We start from the raw sequence: 22,420 nt of genomic DNA, 5'->3' as shown, positions 1-22,420 counted from the left end.
TGCCGCGGCCCAAGGGCGGTGCCGTGGGTGGGGGGCGGCCGAGCCCCGCCTATGGGGCCGTCGCGGGGGACCGGCGTCCCGCCGGGAGCCTCCGGGGCGCTCTCCGCGGCGGCGGGCTGAGGCAGCTGGCGGTGCGGGACGGCGCGAAGCGCTGAGGGGTATGTTCTTCTCGCAGGCTGATCTTTGGCACCCTCTACCCCGCGTACTCCTCCTACAAGGCCGTGAAGACGAAAAACGTGAAGGAATATGTGAGTTCGGGTTGGCCGCGCCGGCGCAGCCCCTGCCCCTGTCCCTCGCAAGCCCCCAGGCCGTCCCCGAGGCGAGGGCTCTCCGGCTCGGCGGGGGCGTCGGGTCGGCCCGGCCGGCTGAGCAGCAGCAGCCCCGACGGTCCCTGGAGAAGTTGCCGAGGAAGGGCGCTGATTAAAGTGGGAGGTCTCAAGCCGTAAACGTGGGCTGTTTTTTCTCAGGAGATGCTGAGTGAGGAAGGGAGAGTGGGGGAGATGCTGCAGCCTGGAAGCATCTAAAAGTGCAGGACAAGTTCTTTCCTCTAACTTTATCCTCACTCTGTGTCCTTTTACTGCTTTTTCAGTACTATTTTTGTTTTCTTCCAAAAAGCTGAGTAATCTTGCTTGGTTTGTGGCTTCCTATCAACCTTGTTTGCAATCAGTTTGGTCAAGGCTTCATCCTCCTTCTGTTCTGGAATCGTTTCCCCTTCTCTGTCTATGCCACCCTTCAATTACTGTATTTAAAATACAAAATGCTTTTTAGTGATGTGACGTGTGGTCATCTTGCAGAAGGGCTGTTCTAAGTTGCTCAGTGGAGACGAGAGCTGTTTGGCTTGCGGGGGGGATGAGTTTCCGTTTATCTAGTGCAAGGAATAACCTGATGGAAAAGAGAGGTAATACGAGTGAAGAGGATATAATTTGTCAATATTGCTTTGTGGTGCAGTCTGAGACTCTTCATCCAGCTGGCTCTGTTTGTTCCTTACAAAATGACACGTCAACAATAAATATTGCAGGATATAGTCCTTTTTTTGTCTCATGCTGCCTCAGTTCTCTAGAATTGCCTAGACCTTTCCTACATGTTGGCTTAAAATTCAGCCCACTGGTTTTTGATGGAAGTGCTAGCTGAGGTGAGAGTCTCACTCATAGTGGACAACTTTACAGACCACAATATCTGGCTGAGGTGTTTTAGTTTTTTTTAAATACTGGTCTCAGCAAAGAAGTCAAAATGCGAATGTTCAGGAGGCATTGATAAATGATACAGTGTTTTGAGTGAGTATTAGAGACGTAGTCAGAAATACAATGAGGCTTACTAAACTTTGACATTTATCAGTAATAACATTAGAAACTGAAAAGAAAGCATGAAAGAAACTATCTGAATAATTGCATGATCCTGTGACTTCATAGTTATCTTTGAACTTATGTATGAAGTAGTATTGTATTACTCTTGTCTTGTCTGGTCTTCCTCTCCTCTTTCCTTCCAGTTGCCTGTGACCTTCATTTGTTGCATGAAATGTGTTTTTTTTTTTTTACCCAGAATTTTATTCTGGCTCATGAGTGTCTGTCACGGAATGATTGTTCAGTTACAGAATCTGTGTTAACTTTAAGACAGACTCAGATTTCAGAGTTTTAAATTGTTTTGTTGAGAAGTTGAGGGGGAAAAAAAAAACACAAACTCCTTTTTTAAAACAGCCTGTAGCATGCTTCTTCTGGAGCTCAAAAGACCCGGTGAATATGGAGCCTTTGAATTTGCAGGCATTCTTTACAGTAAAAACCTGCTTATTTTCTGTGGGTAGGTTAGCTGTTGAGGTACATACATTCTGCAAGGAAACAGGGCATTTGAATGTTGTATTGATCTGATTTTCTTTTGGTAGGTGTTACCTAAATTGCTGTAAGACTTCCCTAATCTGATGGTGAAAAAGAAATGAGATACAGTGTTTGACTATCATAAAGTTGTCTTCGCAATAGTATCAACTAATCACCTGGTTGTAAGCCCCACTAGGGCTGATGTGGAAAAGTACAGCATTCATTTTTGGGTTTTGTTTAATGCTTCATTGATACAGCTTTCTTGAAGTAGGTAGTTCTAGATTGCTGCAGCAGAAAATTTTCTCTTGTTTATTTTCAGTGAAAATACTGGAGTTGGTTCAAGAAAACGTATTTGAACTGCTAAAACTCATCTGTAAATTATTTCTCCTTGAGAGGACTACATCAGAAATAAGCATTTAGGTGTTGGGCTGCCATCTGCCTAATTCACTGATCTTTGGAGGGCTTATTCCTTCTCAGCGTAAGTGGAAAGGCAGGGAAAATTTTGTTAAACACAGGAAAGGGGGCCAATATCTGTTCAAACTGTTCTTCCTGTGAAAAGTCAGTGGGAAACTTGAATGCTGTGCTGCACGTTTTCAAAGCCCGCTGTGTCTATGTACTACTGCTTGCTCATAGTGCTTAAGAACCAGCATGGGTGGGGGAGAAAGATCTTGTAGGTGTATCTGTGCTAGAGAGTGTGGTGTATTGAAGATTGAGTTGACACAGACCAAGCTACCCCAAGCAGCCCATCCATGGCATCAGAGTACAGTGCAAACTTGCTCTTTTCCCCCACCATGATATAAACTTATGGTAAGTCCTTGAGCAGCTGTGACAAACTGCTTCTGGTAGCTCAGACTGTTTTAAAAGTAATTTAGTTCCTTTTATGTGTCATCTTCAGCTTTGGTCAAATCTACATTCCAACTATGCTTTTGCATTTACTGAATTTACTTAGGTTCTTGGTGTGAGTTGGGGAGACTACATATGTGCAGTTAGCTGAAGTTGGTGGTCATCAGCCTGAGCAGCAGAGACCTGACTCCTTTTGAATGAATTGAAAAAAAAATACAACCTGATTTGACCCTCAGTTTTTGAAGGTGTTTGTAATCTGTGGATTACAAACATCATAAGAAAAAAAATTAGTGATTCTTCCCCTCTGCTTTCTGCTCTTCCAGTTTCTGGTCATCTGCACTTCAGAGACTTCTAGAGCTAGAAGTTAGATCCTTCTAGTTTATTTAAGAGCTGTATTTCTTTTTGTCTTTAGCTGTGGAGTGTAGGGTGAAGGGTGGCAGGAAGAGACAGAGGGCAAGAGACCTATGTCCAGTATGAAAGATGTGAACACACAGTTCATTTAAACAGTAACAAAGCAATGTTTTCTGTTCTTCTCACTTCCTTTTCTAATACTCCTGAGCATTCTGTTAGCAGAATGAAAAATTCTAATGAGCACTGAGCTTATGGTTTCATCAGGCTGTCTACAGCAAGCACTCCTGAGTGGCATGAGCTAATTTATGTAACCACTTAGTTTTCACTAAGAAAAAGCAGATACTGTAAGTTCATCACTTTGTGTTTAATGACATGTAGCGACAAAATGTCAACTGGAGATCAATCAGTATAGATCCCTTTCTGAATTCTTTAATGAACTCATATATAATCCCCTGAATAGAAAAGTATCTTCTGCACATTTTGTCATCATATTATTCGCAACCTTTTCCAGATCTTTCATGAAGATGAGCAGCACAGATCTCAACACTGATTCCTGTGGGATTCCACTGGTAACTTTCCTCATTGTGAAAAATGGCCATTTATTTTTATCCTTTGTTTCCTCTCTCTTAACCAATTGTTAATCCTCAGAAGTCCCTTCCTTTTTATCCTTGACAGTTTCGTTTCTTTGAGTGTTTATTTAGGCTTGTTGAAAACTTTGTTGAAACTCCATACACCCTGCCTGTAAGGGAAGGGCTATAGCAAGAGCTTACAGGAAACCTAAGAATTCTGCTACGTTTGTGAGATTAATTTTTTTCTGCAAAAAACATATTCCTCATTATGTTATATATATCTGTGTATCTGCTAATTGCTTTTATTATTATTGCCTTCATTTTGCCTAATACTGAAGTAAGATTTACTGGTATGTAGCTTCTCTGAAATCTCTCACCCATTGGGATTCCTGTTTCCCACCTTTGGTCTGTCATTATTCACACACTTTTTCGTACAAGAGCTGATTTATGTCGCTGCATTGAAGAGTTAACCATTCATTTCATAGAGTTGCTTTACAAGTCGAGTGAATGACTCCTGGTCCTGTCCAAACTGGTGATACAAGGGGAAGAAAAAAAAAAGTAGGAGAGAGCTATAAAATACAAGCTTTGCTAATTTCTGTTGTGAAAAAATTGCACAATAGAGTGGAAATAATTTGGGCTACTAACCCCTATCTTCAAAACCATCCACTGTCTTAGAGGCAGCATAATTTTATTGGGATTTTTAGAAAGTTTTGGAGGGTCTTTCAAGAAGAGATCACCAAATTTTCCAAAGCATGCAAGTTTGGGGAAATATATGCTTTTATAACTTCATTTGCTGTAACAAAGACTGTCACTAAACTGTTCATGTAATTTTAATACATGGATTAATGTGCGGATTTAATATGTGGAATTTCCTTGATTCAGTTTAGTTCTTTCCCATTCTTGATGACACTAACAGTGTTAAGTTGCTTTTAGCAAAGGTGACCTCTTCTTTCTATTTATCTGCTACTTACATTTATTTTTACTTCTTAAAAGCATAGAAAACTGGTAATTTCCCTTATAAGATATTGACTCTTCTGCTATTGGAAATTTTTAGGTAGCAGTTTTTATAATTCAGCTGATTCTTCTTTAGGCATAATTGGCCTCTAGTTGAGAGGCTTGTTACTAAAACAGCAGAGTGTGAATGTGTGTGTGGTTAGGGGGAAATTATTTTGTGTTTGCTTTGAAAGAAATACCTACTGCTCCAGAAAAAGTTGTGAGGAAGTAGGGAGATAGACGATAGGCATACAGATGTGCCATAATAGTGCAAAGTACACTTTGTAAACTATACTCAAGGCCTTAAACAAGAAGATAAGGTTGATGCATCATGTTCTTTGCTTTCTTACGTCTCTTACTGGGCCTTTATTTAAAAAGAAAAGAGAAATGCTCATGTAGTTTCTGGGAGTAATGATTAAGGCAAAGAATGCTTATTAGTGAGTTAAAGCAAAATACTGTATCTGTTGGTTTGGTGGGGGTTTTTTCTTCCCCCCAAAAACCTTTAAATCAAGAAAATATAGGGCTACAGTTGAAACTGAACTTTTGCATATGTGTGTATATATGTATGTATTACAATAATTATGATATATGAAAGACTATAACTTCTCAAAGTGAACTGCTTACTCTTTTTAGATAGCTTATTTGGGACTTTAACACTGTTGCATCATGATATTGCTACAGGGTGTGTGTTCATCAGTGTATCTGTATGCATTTATCTATTTAGAGTACATTAATCCTGCGTGTTTTCCCAAACTATAATGTACCATTTGGTATGTGACTCTCTCCATTACTGATTATATATGCCTTCTTTTTGAATTCATCTTGATGTGTGGAGATGATGAGTCATTTTTACTGAGAAGACGTTTGGCTTTTTTCTGGGTTCTGATGGATGTTTATTGAGTCACTGCTCTTTTGCAGGTGAAGTGGATGATGTATTGGATTGTGTTTGCCTTCTTCACCACTGCAGAAACTCTCACAGACATTGTTCTTTCTTGGTGAGTTCCTTGGTGGCATGGGTTTTTTTGTTGGTTGGTTGTTTTTTAAAGGTGTAGTGTTAGGATGCTAAGAATAAACTGTCTCTCCTTTAGGAGTTTTCAATCCCTATGAAGAGTCTGCAGGTTTGTAGATATTGCGGGTAGTAGCTGTTGTCTTAGCTGTTTCATTTTCTATACTTGCAAACAGTTAAGATAAATATGCAGTATCTGTAAGAGGATCTTCATTAATTCATAACAAAATATTTTCGAGAAGCTGTTGATATGAACTGGTCAAGTTTGAGAAATGGTGGTCTAAACGACACTTAAAAAAAAACTGTAGAAGGAAGGGACCTGTTTTGCTTTGCAAGCCTGTTGTATGGAGGAGCAGATCAGATGCATGTCTGTGCTCCGAGTGGTGTTTTGCATGATTAAATTATCTTCCACTAGTGGGGGTGGGGTGGAGTGGAGTCAGGGAAGCAGGTTCTTAATCCTTTCAGTGCTGTGTGTCGTGCTTGGCAATATGGAGGCCTCCAAAAAGGACAAATCATTGTTACGTGTCTTCAACTGAACCTTTGGAACAGTATATCTTCAGTTTCCTCGTTGCTTTAGTGTTTGAGCTTTGCATACATCTCTGAAAGAATACTAGTCAAGAGTTGCATCTTTTAAAGAAACATGAAATGGCTACACATGCCTTACAAAAGTACCCAGCAGTTTTGCTTCTTCCTGCAGATACTTTGAAAAGCAGACAAAGATCTAAAAAGTATAAGAGCTTTCGCTTGTTCACATACTTGAAATGGACCACTGAAAACAGAACTCTCTTACTACTAATAGAGACAGTAGAAGTTTGCATTCACTTGTTTCAATCTCTGCTACTGTATCTTCCCAGAGACTTTACTGGGTAAGGGTTAGAGGTGAAAGACTTACATGCTGCCTGCTCTTTTTCATTTACACTGATCCTCCTTTTGTGTCTTATCTGAGGAGTACCTACTGGAAGTTTCAGAAACTGAGCCATCAGCCTTAGCAGGAACTTGAGATCTATTCAGATATGTAGTTGAAAACTTTGGAAAATGAGAGGGAAACTAATACAATATTAACATCCAGTGGATACTCTCTAAACAAACTTCAGAGTTATGAGAGTAGCTATCAGATTGTAATTTGGTGTGTTTGCAGGGCTGAGAGATGCCCTGTTTATGGAGTTTTCACGGCTATGGATGAAAGACTAAATGAGACTCGAAGAAGGTATGTCCTAGGATTCCAAAGAGGGTTCTGCTATTCTGACCTGATATATCGATTCTTTTGTTTCTGAGCCTTTATCTTGCCTTTGCTCCTTCTGCCTATGCTGCTCTCTTACCAGTTATCTCCATCTGTCTCTGTGCTGATCTTGATTCCAGTTCTCCATCTTTCTCTCTCTCTCTTTTTTTTTTTCTTCCCTCTTTCTCTCAGGTTTCCCTTTTATTTCGAGCTGAAAATCGCATTTGTGATTTGGCTGCTCTCCCCTTACACCAAGGGCTCCAGTGTCCTCTACAGGAAGTTTGTGCACCCAACGCTCTCCAATAAGGAGAAGGTACTCACTTGTTGTTAGAAGATACTGATCTATCTGGGAGCTGACTGACTTCTGATTCAGTTATGCCACAATAAAAACTGAAATGTGTGAATCATGCTTGTGCTGACATTAGTGGATGTAGAATGATTCTGTCTCTGACAACGATGGCAGCTTACAGAAGATTGTAATGTAGCCAGTAGTTTGCCTAATGCTTAGAAAGCATGTTTGGCTAACCAGTGTCATGAGCCCTTATAGTCACTGTCAGTAGTTAAGCTCTTTGAATCACGATAGGAGCAGCATGTTCTGTAGCTATGCTGTTTTTTCACATTGTCAGTATAAGCAACAGCTTTGTTTCAGTTGTTACAACTTGTAATAGCATACTTCAAGTAAAGGTTGCATTTGCAAGCTTTCTGTAAGTAGCAGAGAAACTGCAGTTACATGATCAATGACAGCTGACCTGGTAGCCTGAAAAAAAAGCGTCCAGATGAGCTTTGGGGTTTTAAGGGTGATGGTGGGGAGACTTTGATCATGTTTGTAATGAGGAGCTAAATGTCATGTTCCACATTGCCTTCCTAGGAAATTGATGAATACATTACTCAGGCTCGTGACAAGAGCTATGAAACCATGATGCGAGTTGGCAAGAGAGGGTTAAACCTTGCTGCCAATGCAGCAGTTACTGCAGCTGCAAAGGTAATGCAACACCTTCTGTAACATTCAGGAATTCCCTAGCAGTTTAGTTTTGTGTGCCAGCAATTAGTGCTGTGGGTCTGTTAGGGATGCTGGTACTTGTTGGCACCAGTCTACTTTTCCTTTCCTCCAGTTTGCCTTGCAGTTAATCCCATCCTTTGTCTTATGAAAAGTGGAGGGAGAGTGGAATGGGTTTTGCTTTAACCTCTTCCCTGTTGGTCTTGGGAGCATACTTCTCTTTTTCCCTTCTCTGGTTTTTTTTCAGAGTACCCTAGTGGGGAATAGGGCACCTTTCCTCTTCTTCTGAATGATCCCATGTGAGATGATCTTAGTGAAGGCTAAGTGCTCTTGACCCTAATTTTTATGTCCTCTTAGGGCCAGGGAGTTTTGTCTGAGAAGCTGCGAAGTTTCAGCATGCAGGATCTCACTCTGATCCGGGATGAAGATACCGTGCATATGCGAAGCCAGGAGCCACAGCTGCACCCCTCTGGTGGAAGTCTTCTTGAAACCATCGAGGACTCGGGTATAGAACACTGCCGCTGGGCCATTGTGTGAGGGAGGAGGGGTTCCCTGGACTTTTCATGCATTGGGTCTCAGAAGGACTACAAGATTTCAAATCATCTGGGAGAAGTTGTGTTGTCTTCCCTAGTCCCTTCCCATCTACTAATACATCTCTGTACTTTTTGGATTATCCTTCTGAAGGATTGTTGACATCTCCCTTTCCTGTGGTCCTTCAGGATGGGCCATTTTAGACTTCATGTGATTTTTCAAAAGTATTTGCTAAAACTTTTTCTCTTACTCCTTAGCTTCCTGTTACTCCTCAGGAGAGGAGAGCAGTGTGGCACAGAGGTCTAACGGAACCCCGTCGGAGACTAGAACAGACCCATCAGATGAAGATGCAGGAGACAAACTTCCTAAACGTACCCAAAGTCTCAAAACTCCTAAGAAGATGATGAAAGCTGAGGTGAGCTGGCGTGTAAATTATTTCCAGCACATTGATTTGTAAGCTTTGTTGGAAGGCTCTGCCTTCATAGTCTTGGTGCATTTAAAAGCTGTTTGTATAAATGTTGTTGGACTAAGTCTTTGCTAGTTGAGTCCTACATCAGAGGACTTGCTGTCTACTTGCTATACTAGTCTCTAGCTTTTGTATTTTTATCATGCCTGTGAGCCTTTGTCATAAGCCAGGACCCAGCTTTGCTTTCATTCCGGTTTTCTGTTGAAGGGTGGAGCATTAGATATTTTTAATGTGTTTTGTTGACTGTATCCTTTCTCCTGTCTGTTACAGTCTGAATATGTAATACTACTGTGACGTTTATCCCTAGGACAGCCACTTTCTCCTCATCTAAAATGCAACGGTTCTGTACCCTTGTAGGCTTTCCTGGACTTCTGCATATTAGATATGACGAAAACATAATTACACACGCACTACTCCCCATCCCCCCTGCACTCCCCCACCCCAGGGTTTTGTCCTAAAGTCTGGGTAACTAGTCATTGTTGAGCTGTCCCCTCCATATGTCCGTGTGATGATCTAGGATATTTACAGCCATTCAGATGGGACATGAGTTGCCTGTATTCTTATTATTAAAACAAACCATACATGAAAATAAATGCAGTTGTGTCCAAGAGCCATTTTAGCTTAACAATTTTTTTTTCAGCCATTGATGTGTTTTGTAGAATATGCGCTTTGAGGTGCCACTTTCCAGGTTTTGACTTTTACTTGAATGTTTCTTGTGGCTTGATTTATATGTGATAAAATGCTTCTCTCTTTTTGTGAAGTTGAGGTCCTATTTGCTTGATTCAACTCAGACTCCTAATTTTATTTTTGATTTTTATTTAAGATAGAGTGCTGTACGAGTGGCTCGCATTGTCGAGCTTTTCAGGCTAAATATTAAATAATTTGGTGGAAAGTAATTGCTTAATTTTAAGTCCTACTGTTAACCTGATTTTACAGTGTGCAGGACACCTTTGCATGTGACTAAGTACTCTTTGTAACAGAATCACAGAATAGTTGAGGTTGGAGGGGACCTCTGGAGAGCATCTGGTCCAACCCCACTGCTCAAGCAAGGCCATCTAGAGCCGGTTTCCCAGGCCCATATCCAGAACGCTTTTGAATATCTCCAAGGATGGACATGTATGTCTAAAGATGCATTTTAAATCAGCCTGGATCTTTTTTAAATTCCCAGGGCTTACTTCTGAGTTGACACCTCTGCTTTCTTCTCTAGCATATTAGACAGGAACAGGGAAACAAGAGGAACAAAATTTGATTCTAAGCTTCCTAGTGAAGAATTTTTAAAGTGAACCTGTGAAAAGACAGTAATGACTCTTCTATACTGTTTATTGTAAATACAGAAATTCTGATAAAGCCCTTTGCAGGCACATTGTTTTTTATGCTCAGTCTGTTTGGATCTTTGGTTCAGATGTAGAAATTGTAGGAGGTCTTTGACTGAGATCCCCGAGATTGCCCAGAAGGCCTGAATGTGTCATAGATCATAAATGTACTCTTCTTGCCAATATCTAGAAGGAAGGACACTGGAGTAAAGTGTGCAAACTAGTTCAAGATGTTTCTACATCTTTCAGAGAACAGCATTTGGGATGGCAGTCAAGAAGCAGAAAAGTTCTAGCAGTGAAGTCTTATGTGAATGTTACCACTTTGAAATACCGCTATGTCTAATCTTTTGTCGAGACAGCTGACTTCGATTTTATTATCACACTTGTCCTGTTTTAGAATGTCTTCTCCTGGTTACTATTTGATGGATATGCTCAGAGTGATTTGTTTACTAACCAAAAACAAATGGAATGGTTAAATAGCCTTTTTGAAACAACGGTGACATGAATAGGGTCATCGTGTTGTAGTTGTTTTGTCCTATTTTCACTCTACATTTTTGTATCTTTCTGTTAGACATTTAGGTGTTAAAGTAAACTAACCTAAGATTCCTCTCTTTCTTTCTCAGCTTCCAGTAAGAAGTGTGAAAGCCCGCCCTAAGAAGAAAGCTGCAGGCTCTCTTGCTTCTGGCGAGTCATCCTAAGGAGACCTCCCCCTCCCCAGCACCTGTCTCTGTCCTGGGATTTACCTGTCCCTTTTGAGGGGAAACTCCCCAAAGGAAGGGAGTTGAGATTCATGTACATAACAGATACTGCTTTGTAGAGCTCATTCCAAGGCAAGGGGGAGGCTGGGATTCAGAAAATGGAGTAGAGGATACACATCCTCAGGAATTTTCTCCCTTTCATTTCTCTGTTGGAGGGAATGCTGATTTGTCTGTACATAGCCTGTTGCTTTGGAATTCCCACTGTATAACCCTAGTTGGGGAGAATCTTTGCTGGAAGAACTGACTAGGGTTAGAGACATCCATTGCACAGAAGCTGGAAAAATATTAGACACTGGCGTTCCACGGGGGTGGGTGGCTCCCTAAAATGTCTTATCTTGCTCTGGGTATTCTTCTGCAGCTGTGTGTTGTTAAGAAGTGCCCACCATGATTCATCTTCCTTAAGAATGGACCATACCTGTCATGTCTGTTCCCTTTGAGAACGTGACTGAAATTATGTATGCTGAGTGCTTTTGAACATAGAAGACTAGCTTATGGGAGGAGGAGTATGCTAGAGTCCCATTACTAGTACTGGAAGATGAAGAGATTGGGTTTTTATTTTATTTTTTTCTGCAAGGTGAAGGGAGATAATTGAAAAACTGAGTAATGAAGAAAATGTGCTGTTATATGCACATGTGATGGAGTAGACACAGGTATCTGTAAAAGTTAACTATTGAGAAGGAAAGTTGAGCATCCGTAAGATTTTGCCTCTTTTTGAAGCTGCTCGAATTTTGTTTTGGGTTCTGTTGTTCACTTTGATTCCTATGAGAGTATCAGAGTGAGGCGAGTCCCATGCAGTGGGAAAGCTTGGCAGGGAGGCTGTTGGTTTGCTATTTAGTGGTTGAATTCTATGTCATCCTGGTGCTTGTTATTATGGACAAATTCTTTCATTCTAGCAGATGACTGGGGAAAATCTCGCTCAACAGTCTGTGGGCATACTTGAGAATTTCAGAAGCCCTTATCTCTCAGCTTTAGGAGATCCAGTCCTCAGGGCATGAGAACTGATAAATAGCTGAAGTATGAATTTTGCTAATTCCAGGATTCCATTTGTGGGGGATAAAAAGCAGGGAGTAGGGCACAATACTGTGATTAATCAGTCCTCTTGCTTTATCCTACTGCAGCCCTTGCACAAATTTTCTGTCTGACCATGTGCCATGTTTATCAGTGTCCTGAGACTTGAGCAATATGTAACACATTTGGGACAGAACTACGTTGAATGTAGAATATGTATTGTGGGAGTGGAATTGTAGTGCTGCAGAGAAAACTTGCATCATGCCAAGCCATACTGGATTCTAATCTGTTGAACATTGTTAGGGGGAGATCCCCTGTACACACGCCAACAGAGTCAATGGGAATTGGAGATGAGTAGGGTTCCCGTTGTTGAGACCTATAATGGGGGGAGCACCATTATAGACATGTTTGTCTGGATGAATGCTTGATGGTCTTAATCTTTACTGAAACTAGTTATCAAAGGAACCTGGCTCCCCCTTCCCTACTGAAGACCATTCTTAGCTCGAGGTGCAGGCATTTATGTTTGCCCACGTCTTTTGCTGTCACATTTCTGAAATTGCGGGTGGATTCTTCACGGAGCCCAGTATTTTGCTGTTGACAATGTATAGAAGCACTTCTGCAAGTAACATTCCACAAGTATTTCTGTCCTAAAGATTAGCCCTTCAAATGTTTGTAAAGTTGAAGTTTAGGACTGAATTTTTCTTCTTTCCCATTGTGTTGGTGGCAAGTTGTTATGAACTGACTAGTTATTTTAGGAAACCAGTTAAGTTGGTTTTACTTTTATTTGTAGCTTTTAAAAACCTGAAGTCTTGACAGACAATGTCAGAAACTTGTGTCTTGTCCGAAATACTTGTCCTAAATTATCCACAAGGCCTTATCCAGAAGCCAGTAGAAAATCCTTGATTTGTCTTTGAGTTTCACAAAAAAACCCAAGTATTTTGTTCTTTTTAGTTTGTTAGCAAACACTGTATACGTGTCTCACTAGTACATGCAAAGGCATGTCCTGAAGCAGGAATTCTTTCTGTTTCCAAAGGAAATTCCTCTCTCCATATGAGGGATAAAAATCTTTACTGATTATGTGGAAGATCAGTTGTGAGGAATTGCTGTCCTAGTTTTTACTGTATTGAACAAGATAGAACCATTATTCTCTATATACCGAGTATCTCTATGACCACATTTCTTGACTTTTTTTTAACTAAAAATTTCCATAGCAAATTATTTATGTAAATCATTGTGAGGGACTTGATTTAGAAGCCAAGGATTGGTTAGTCTCCCCTTAATGCTGATCATCATGCCCTTTCCTTGTGCATGCGTTGGTAGTCTTGGATTACTCGGTTTTCATACAGTGTTTCCAGAATGTTTTCTAGAATCAGGTCATTTGTAGTAACTCTTCCTGCTTTGAAGCACAGGAAGAATTTCTGAAGACTCAGTTTTGGCATTTGGATTTACCTTTGTCTTCCTGAGCTAGGTCCTGTGCTACGTATCTTTTACTTAGCATTGATGCTTGATGTCATTAGCCTGTGGGTAAGTACGGGTCAGTCTTACTCTGAGTTTTGTTGTACAGAGGAGTGAAATGACTTCTGATTGTAGCAGAGAGTCTGGAGTAGAGTTGGGGACTATTATCTAGTGCGTGATGTGAAGCTGATGATGTCAAGCAGCAGAACTTACCCAGAGCAAGAACAATGTCTTAGCATGGACATTATTTTCTTCTTCCAGTACAAATGTGACTGCTAGGTTGTGCTCTGCTTGATCAAAAACCTCTGCAGATCTGCCACCACCCACGTGACCTCTTAGTGAGTTTCTAGATATAGTTCTGCATTGGATGGCATGGTCTTGCATAGAAATTCTCTTGTTAATGAGAACGCTGAATGTGCTGTTTTGATAAAATGCTTTTATCAGCTGTTGTTCAGTGTTTTCACCAGGAAATTCTGGAATGTAGTTTCTCTTCAGTATCATCCCTGGGCTTCATTGTGCAATTAAGCAAATGCTTAAATCTTCACCTAGCACTAGAACCCATTGTGTTCAGTAAGCATTTATGCCCCTTTCCTAATATGCCTGGGCACAGAGGGAAGAGCAGTAAGAAAAAATGATACTTGAAGTTGGGTGGTACGTGTGTGTCAAACTTTGTGTGCCTAAAAGTTATCCTAAATGAGATACAAAGTGAAGCCATGACTGCCTTTTGGAAAGAAATACTGTACCTCCACACTTTATAATGCTATGAGTCAGTGTTCTGCTGTTGGAAAAGAAAATAGTGAAATGTGGTTTCCCTTCTGAAAAACTTCATGATTTGCTGCATAAAAGGGAAAAATGTTTTCTTGCTTGGCAGTATCCTCCATGGTGGGTAAGAAATAGGAAAATGTAGGGGAGACTACTATCAGGTTTTAAACCTTAGACTTCAACTAAACATCTTAATTTCTTACTGTTCTTAATTGAGTTTCTGGTTCTCCAGCCTTACATTTCTGAGTATGGGGGACTGATTTCTTTTAGACTAGATTAACTTCCTTGGTAGGTAGAGGGTGTATTAGAGACAGGGATGCTGGTGTTCTTAAAATTGAAAATCTTGTTCTAGGGAAGCTACACATTCCCCCATTTTAGTGAATTGAGTTCTATTTATTGTCTGTTTGCAGTGCTGGGCTTTCTCTTTTATACATCCTCCTTGGAAGTATGACTCTCTCACAGTATAAGACCAAGTCACTTCTGCCTTGAAAAGCAAGATTTCTAGAGAACCCAAACTTTCCAGAAATTGTTATTTATTCTTTACCATCTTAATCAGCAGGAAATATAGTGCCTTAGGAGGAAAGTGGGATAACTATGGAATACTCTGCTGGTTCTCTGATCTGCACGTAGTATTGTATCAAGGAGGCTTGCATGTTAACTGTGAAGTGTCATTATATGCTTGAGAGCAGCTGTTGAATTGAGCTGAGTTCTCCTATCGTGTCTTCCAAATTTGCATATAATGCTGGAAAGTGTGGCTTACTGCCTGAGAGAGAAATCTAGGGGGAAAAAAAAATACCTTTCTTTCTGACGGGGACAATGTATTTATCACATTACTCTGCTACTTGCTGGGGAGATGCTGAATCACATCTTTCTATGTAACTGGTCAGTACTATAGCTTTTCTTACCCACTAAGAATTTGTAATGTGCCGACTGGCTGAAGCATCTTGTGGTGCTGCTTTCTGAGTTGCCCTATAAAGTCAGACAACATGGAAAACCAGCAAAGTATTCCGAAGCTATATGAGCTCATAGAATCAGAGTCATTGGAGTTGGAAGGGACCTTTGGAGGTCATCTGGTTCAACTTCCCTGCTCAAGCAGGGCCACCTGGAGCCAGTTGCCCAGGAGTTCCTGTGTGCTATTTGTGGGCTGGAGGCTACTGAATTTAATGTTTAAGAGCTGGTATGTGCAGAAATGCATATGCTGTATGGGGATGTACTTTAGCGTTACTGAGGAGGAAGGATTCCTGGTCACCTTTCATCTGGAATTTGGCACTATTACAAGACACTATAAACATAACTCAGTCCTATGTTACTTAAAGGTATTGTTAAGAAGCCTAGAGAGGTGTGCAGAGTAACTTGTGAGAACAATTGGTTTGAACAGTAAATGAAGACAATAAACCTGCATAGCAGCTAAGAACCCGTCTTGTGAGATAGAAGTAGAGTGGAAAATGGGCTGTGTACAGTACAGAGTTGTCCAGGAAATACCGCCGGCTTTCTGATCCTCAAGCAATACTTAAACTCTAAGCAGATTAGAGCTTGATTTCTCTCTTACAGCACCTCTCCCTCTGTGTCTTACCTTCCTAAGCTGAGCTTGAGCTACATGCATTGAGATTCTTGAACCTTTCGTCGCTTCAGAACAATCAAGTTTGAATTTTACCTCAGCAGGTAGCTGATCTGCAGGGAGGACCAGAAAAATATCAAGTATCTTGCATCACTTTCTAGTAGATGTGTTATGCTGGGCAAGCACCATCAGGGAGCTCCAGAGGATACGTTCATCTGGGAAATTACCACCCCCCCACAAAGCCTACATGGTGGGATGAACCAAATGCTGGACTTTGCTCTGCTCATATGAACAGCTATCTGTAGAATCCCAAAATTCAATGTCAGAATTGCCAGTGCTCTATTTCTGATGAGAACTGGAATCAAAATAATATGAAGTGAAAAGAAACAGTGGCAAATTGGCCGGTTTTTTTCTGCAGTTTTGCAGGTGAGTTTAGGTCTTTGCTGCTTCTTTGCCTAAAACCTTCCTGTAAACACCTTGCAAGCAAAGCGTTGCTTCCTTGCTCTGTTTCTTAGCTCCTGTGTCTTCATGACCTGGTTATGTTTCTTATGTTTTATCTTATTAAGCAAGGGACTACTTCCATTTTGCTGACTCTGGAGATATGAAAAATACTGTCTTTTAGAGCTGAAATTTAGCCTTTTTCCATTATTTAATCCTATGACCTAGAATCATACAGTGACTTGTACAACAAGGCCTAAGGCTGGATTCCCAGGTGGAATCTGAGCATCTGTTGCCAGTAGCATAGTTTGATGTATTTCCCCTTTCTTGCAGTGGCTTCTGGCTGAAATATGCTTACTGCAGACCCTTTGGACAAGAGCATTCTGTCTGCATTTAGCCAAATAACGTTAGAAGTAACGTTTGTGGGAAGGCTGCAAAAGTGAGTGAACTCTAAAGGGGGAAGAGTTCAAGTCTTCTGTAATATATAACTGTCTGAGACTATCTAAAAGATTTGTGGCAGCAGTAGAAATGCATTGCTATACTGACTTACCAAAGATGGGGAATTCAGTCATGTTCTTTGTTTCAGTCAGGTCAGGGAGGAGAGTCAGGCTGGGTCGCAAGCATCTAAAATTTTTACTTATAAGGGAACTAATTTTTTTATCATAAGTACTGCTTAGCAACTTATGAAGAAGAAAGCAAGTTGAAAATTTTTGGTGACTATAAAATCAGGAGGTAGATTATCCTGATCATCAAACCTAGTGTTGAATACAAACCTTTTGTATTCATGCTGCTGCCTTTTTGTGAAAGCACTGAGTTGATGGACTCCTCACTTTTGACTCTTCTGTTAGATTATTTCTCAAATGTTGTGAATGTCACGTTGAGATAAATGAAATTTTTATTTTGACATGTGACCATGCATTCATGTCTAAATTCAGGCATGCTGAGCTATATATGAGACAGTGTTGGTTGAATGAAAGCCGAGTAAGAAAATGGAGAAGCTGAGACAGATCTAGCCAGGTAAGGATGACTGAAGGACCTTCCTTGAAGTGCAGAAATTAGAGACTATGTAGCGATGCTTGGTTTTGATTCAGCATTTTCATGACAAAGTTCCTGTTAGCACAGTGCTGATCTAAAGGCAGTAAGGCACAGGGAGGGTTGTGAATTGCTTTTTGTCCACCAGAGGGTATAAGTATAACGTACTATCACTGAAAATGAGAGAGCAGAGACTTGCTGATAACAGTTGAATTATGACAGGTTGAACGTCAATATTTCCTATGTATGAGAGTGAAGGTCCTGTTTAGGAAGGGGAGGAGGGACGGAGGAAGGGAACAAACTGGGGCTCTAATGGAAAAATATGAAGTAATACTGCAGTTAACCCCGGACTAAAAAGGCTATTTAAGCTTGCCAGGCTTTCTAATTGAGCCACTTTGCAGTGAGGCTTGCTGAGACAATAGTGTTAGAGAATAACTGTCCTCAGATCTTTTTGTTGTCCATTCAAACCATTTTCTAGCTGCAGGAGGCGGCTCTGTAAATGGCAATGTTTGTGATTTATTCCCTCCCCCTCTTGCAATTAACTAGTTTTCTGTGTGTTTGTGTATTCAGTAGTGTTGCCCTAATTTATACTCCGAATTTTGTAGTATTTCGTGGTAAGAATGAGTAGTTTCTTTCAATTGGATCTATATTCTGTGAAAATAGAAGCAACTTTAATCTAAAAATACAGATGTATCTAATGGTTACTATGGTAATTTGTGACCATGGCAACAGAGAGTTAGCATTCTGAAGAATAGACAGGTTTGTTCTTTTTTAATGGTGCAAGCATTTCAGGAAAAAATACTGACTTTTTTATTTCTTAACTATACAAGATCATATGGGTACAAGGGATGTTGACATTGTCTCACATAAGATTTTTATAGAAAAGCTGGTGAAGTATGGGCTGGATGAGCAGACAGTGAGGTGGATAAAAAAACTGGCTGAACGGCCAGGCCCAGAGAGTGGTGATCAGTCCCAGGAGGTCTGACTGGAGGCCAGCAGCTAGCAGCATACCCCAGGGCTCAATACTGGGTCTAGTCCTGTTTGACATCTTCATTAATGATCTGGGTGATGGGGCAGAGAGTATACCCTCAGCAAGTTTGCTGATAACAAAACTGGGAGGAGTGCCTGATACACCAGAAGGCTGTGCAGGAAGCAGCAAGAGGTATGTGTATAGACCATCTAACCTTGCATCTCAACGTATATGGAAATCCTAATAGGAACATAATGAGACAGTTGAGATTCTTTCTGACGTTGAGAAAGAGGAGGTCTTTTATCTGCAACATCATAGATGGAGACTTACAGACTGAAGAAAGGTCCAGGACATACCAGGAGGTCACTGTAGGAAAGAGAAATAGAATTTAGAATAGGGCTAGGGATTCTTTATTGTCAGACTTCTTAAAAAAAAATTTAAAAAATAGAAAAAATTTGTATGTTTCTGTTCTATTTTTCCATCATATGATCAGAGTTAAATAAACAACATAGTGCTTTCAGGCAGGTGCTAAGTTTCAGCTATAAGTTGTGGATTGCCCTGACATAGTTGAGACCCCAAGAACATTTATTGCATTATAGGAAACACTTAATAATGATTTAAAGAGTTACATTTATAAGAAATTAATACATAATAGAGGGTGGTAGGAATAACTCCCATGACTAAGCCTCATATTTAGTGAATGGCTATCTCTGCCAGCATAGAGCTAATGTAAAGGCGCTCTACTAGCAACACTCAATGTCAGTTTTATAAGGAAATGTGCTGAATGTAAGTTTAGCCAAAGCCAAATCACAGAGTTTTCCAAGCTTTCTCTTTTTCCTAGGCCCTACTGGGGAATCTAGCAACTTAATGGAAATTACAGCATTGCTGCTATCATTTGCTAATTTGGGGCAATGAATATCTTGAATTAAATACAATCTAAACTGCATTTAAAAGCTAATTTTTGTAAAAGCCAGCTGTTGTGACCATTCTGTATTTGCCACAGGAATATAGTAACTGATCAGTGGAGCCACTGTGGTGCTCAAAGGCTGTTACCTCAGAAAAGGGAAAACAGAGCAAAAGCCAGCTCAAACTGAATTGGTTCAGCTAGTCCAGTCTCCTGTCTCTGATACTGCTAAGTCTTACTGGAGGACCGGTGAGCAGTCTGGAATTAACACACACATTGGAAAAGCCTGTTTCTGACACTGTCACCTTTTTACCCATGCTCTGAAGCACGGTGATGTTAAATGACTGGGTTACTGGGGGTTTTGGGGGGGGAAAGGGAGTTTGAATTTTTTCACTAGTTTTTTGTAGAGTCATTAAAAGTATGGTCACTTGCTGCAGTATAATGACTTAAATGTAGGAAACCCTAAGGCATCCTAATCTCGTGTTATGCTTGCTTTGTTAGCCAGACTTTATCTAGGTATCCCTTTACATTCTTTTTTGTGAAGACCATTAAAGAAAACCGTGTATTCTCTCTTTGATATCTTGCTCTTTTGCTCTCGTTAGGACCCATTGTTTTTCTTCCATTTCTCCCCAGAATACGATACAAAAGGCTTTATCGATGCACATGTGCTTACATTCCACAGGGTGGCAGCTAATCCTTATTTCCCTTCTCAGTTATTTTGACATTTCTGCTAGAAGCAGCTTTCCTGGCCAAGTTCCCCTCTGAGGCATAAGGGTCATGAACCTGTAAATACAGCTCTTCTTTTGGGGTTAAAGAGTGTTTGGAAAAGCTTATTATGCTGTGTCTGTTCAGGCTGTATCAACTTCCTGAAGATCGTAGTAGCTGCCGAGACAAAAGCATCATCCAAGGACTAAATTTTTAATATTACATATTGCTACTGTTTTATGTGGGTCTCTCTTGTAAGTGGTGCCCCAAGCATAACTGAACACAAGCATATGGTGGCACCTCTAGACAAAAGTTGCTTTGATAGAGGCTTAGTTATTGATGTGGGTAGGGAAGAGAGGTTCTGGAAGTTCTTTATTCACTTTTTACTTCCAGTTTATTTTGACAGATAAATGTCTTGAATAATTTGAATTGAAATCTCCATGTGTCATTAGAATAGGTTTATGAGTTGCAGGTATGGCTTTTTGTTCTTTGATATTGAGTTTACATAAGTTTCCTCACACCAGTTTCTTATTATGGATGCCTATGAATGCTTTTCTTTAAAAGGCTGCTGTTTTGTTATCTTCTCAAGCTGTGCTCCTAAATAGTTTTAATTTACCTCCATGTCTTTCTTATGTGTTTAGTCTTCTGCCTTTCCCACCTCTCCATTGTTGAATAAAGATATGAAAATTAATACAGAGTCCTGCTATTTCTGCCACGTAAAAAATCAAGGCAAGTTTTGAGAATCTGGTTTGTCCTGACTTTGTTTCCTCGCGTAGATATTGCCTCTCAATTAGATTGTGTCCACTTCTCAGCTGTTAATTGAGAACTTGGATTCATATCACTAGTGTATTTATTAAGTGGCCTTTTTGCTCCTGCAGGTACAGATCACTGTAGAATCAAATTCTATTACTGTTATGCATCTGGGAGACCTACTTAAATGGCAACTGCAAATAACTTCTGGGGAGGACAGAGGGTGGAAAGAATTTATATGTGCAAAGGTAGAGAATTGTGAATATCTGTTTCTGGGTGCACATGCAGAAGCATGAATGTTTAGTCAATACTACATAGCTACTATACCAAGGCATGAAATATTAGATTGGTGAGGAAATAATTGCAGTCTTGCAGGACAGGCAGCAAGAACTCAACTTACTTACTGAAAAGCCTGTGGTGCAGACAACAGGCACAGAGGGCCTGTGAAATTACGCGAAAAAAATGCGCGGTGAGAAGAATTTCCTGTGGCTATCGTCAACAATTGGTCCTTCACAGGCCCTGCTAGTGAGTAAAGTGGGTAGTCAGGGCTAGCAGTTGTAGTGACTGAGATAAGAGAGGAATTCAGCTAGCAGGATTCTACTGGCATCTTTCTACTTGGTGTTTTGGATAGTACTGAGGTCTCAAGCTGATGGACTGTGGTCTCCAGCTGGAACTTAACAGCGGTAATGGACTGAGTCTCTGTTTTTGAATGTGTTGTAATCCTTTCTGACTTGGAAATTCACCCTGGCTCCCCCCCCCCCCCAAGTGTGGTTTTCCTTTGGGACTGTCGTGTAGGTGGAGCCTTTCTCTTCGCCCCCCCACCCTTGCTGTCAGTTTTTTCTGCCAATGCTATGAATGTCAAACCTGCCAGTCTTCCGCCTCCATGGATGTCCTCATGAAGGAGGCAGATTTGCTGCTGCTTCTGTTTCAGCTAGCTCAGAGTTGACATTCCCAACCCCAGCAATCAGAAGCTGAAATGTTTATGTAGTAAATAGAAGGTGTTTGTCTGTATTTCTGGGCATATGCAAAAAATATTGTGTGGTTATTTTGCTCTCTGTATATGTCTGTGACATTTCATAACCCCTCTTTTCCGAGAGGACAAGTGTATATTCATGTATTTGCTGTACACTCAAATATGGTACAACAGCACTTGACCTATGCAGAATGATTACAGGAGCAGTTAGTGAGTTGCACAGGTTTGGACTTGGAGTTTGCCTGTTTGTTAGAACACTGGCAACTGTGGAATTTCAACCTCTTCTCCTCCTGGGCTAGCAAGCTCGAGTGTGAAGTACCACTGAATTTGTGAGTTGTGGGTAATAGGTTAGAGACGATTGGCAAGCAGCTTAGTCTGCTGGCACAGCGATGGAGATAATCCTTTTGGATCCCAGAGATTATAGAATCATAGAATCATTTAGGTTGGAAAAGACCTTCAAGATCGAGTCCAACCATCAACCATGCCCACTAAACCATGTCCTGAAGTATCCCGTCCACTCGCTTTTTGAATACCTCCAGGGATGGTAACTCAACCACTTCCCTGGGCAGCCCATTCCAATGTTTGACAACCCTCTCAATAAAAAATTTTTTCCTAATATCTAACCTAAATCTCCCTTGTCTCAGCTTGAGGCCATTTCCTCTTGTCCTATCTCCAGCCACCTGACAGAAGAGACCAACACCCACCTCACTACAACCCCCTTTCAGGTAGTTGTAGAGAGCTATAAGGTCTCCCCCCAGCCTCCTTTTTTCTAGACTAAACAGCCTCAGTTCCCTCAGCCGGTCCTCATAAGACTTGTGCTCCAGGCCCCTCACCAACTTGGTTGCCCTCCTCTGAACACGCTCCAGCAACTATGTCTTTCTTGTAGTGAGGGGCCCAAAACTGAACACGGTACTCGAGGTGCGGCCTCACCAGTGCTGAGTACAGGGAAACAATCACCTCCCTGCTCCTGCTGGCCACACAATTTCTGATACAGGCTAAGAAGCCAATTGC

At 40.9% G+C, this 22,420-nt stretch overlaps 1 protein-coding gene across 5 annotated transcripts; it reads left to right on the top strand.

Annotated features, from left to right (window-relative positions):
• The first annotated feature begins 123 nt into the window (after positions 1-123).
• REEP2 (receptor accessory protein 2) lies at positions 124-11,385 on the top strand. Of its 5 annotated transcripts, none has more exons than XM_010578759.1 (8): positions 174-248; positions 3,514-3,571; positions 5,483-5,559; positions 6,982-7,102; positions 7,658-7,771; positions 8,144-8,291; positions 8,575-8,732; positions 10,720-11,385. In XM_010578759.1, exons 2-8 carry the CDS (start codon positions 3,521-3,523, stop codon positions 10,792-10,794), a joined length of 744 nt encoding a protein of 247 aa, XP_010577061.1. In that variant the 5' UTR covers positions 174-248; positions 3,514-3,520; the 3' UTR covers positions 10,795-11,385. The 5 variants fall into 5 exon arrangements, with proteins under 5 accessions (XP_010577062.1, XP_010577063.1, XP_010577061.1 ...); XM_010578758.1 differs by having other exon boundaries at positions 214-248; positions 2,442-3,571; XM_010578761.1 differs by lacking the exon at positions 3,514-3,571 and having other exon boundaries at positions 167-248.
• The last annotated feature ends 11,035 nt before the right edge of the window (positions 11,386-22,420 follow it).

Source organism: Haliaeetus leucocephalus, unplaced genomic scaffold (genome assembly GCF_000737465.1).
Source record: "Haliaeetus leucocephalus isolate CR32 unplaced genomic scaffold, Haliaeetus_leucocephalus-4.0 Scaffold656, whole genome shotgun sequence".
NCBI lineage: Eukaryota > Metazoa > Chordata > Aves > Accipitriformes > Accipitridae > Haliaeetus > Haliaeetus leucocephalus.
The sequence above is the reverse complement of the archived record's forward strand: the minus strand, read 5'-3'. Positions and strand labels throughout refer to the sequence as shown.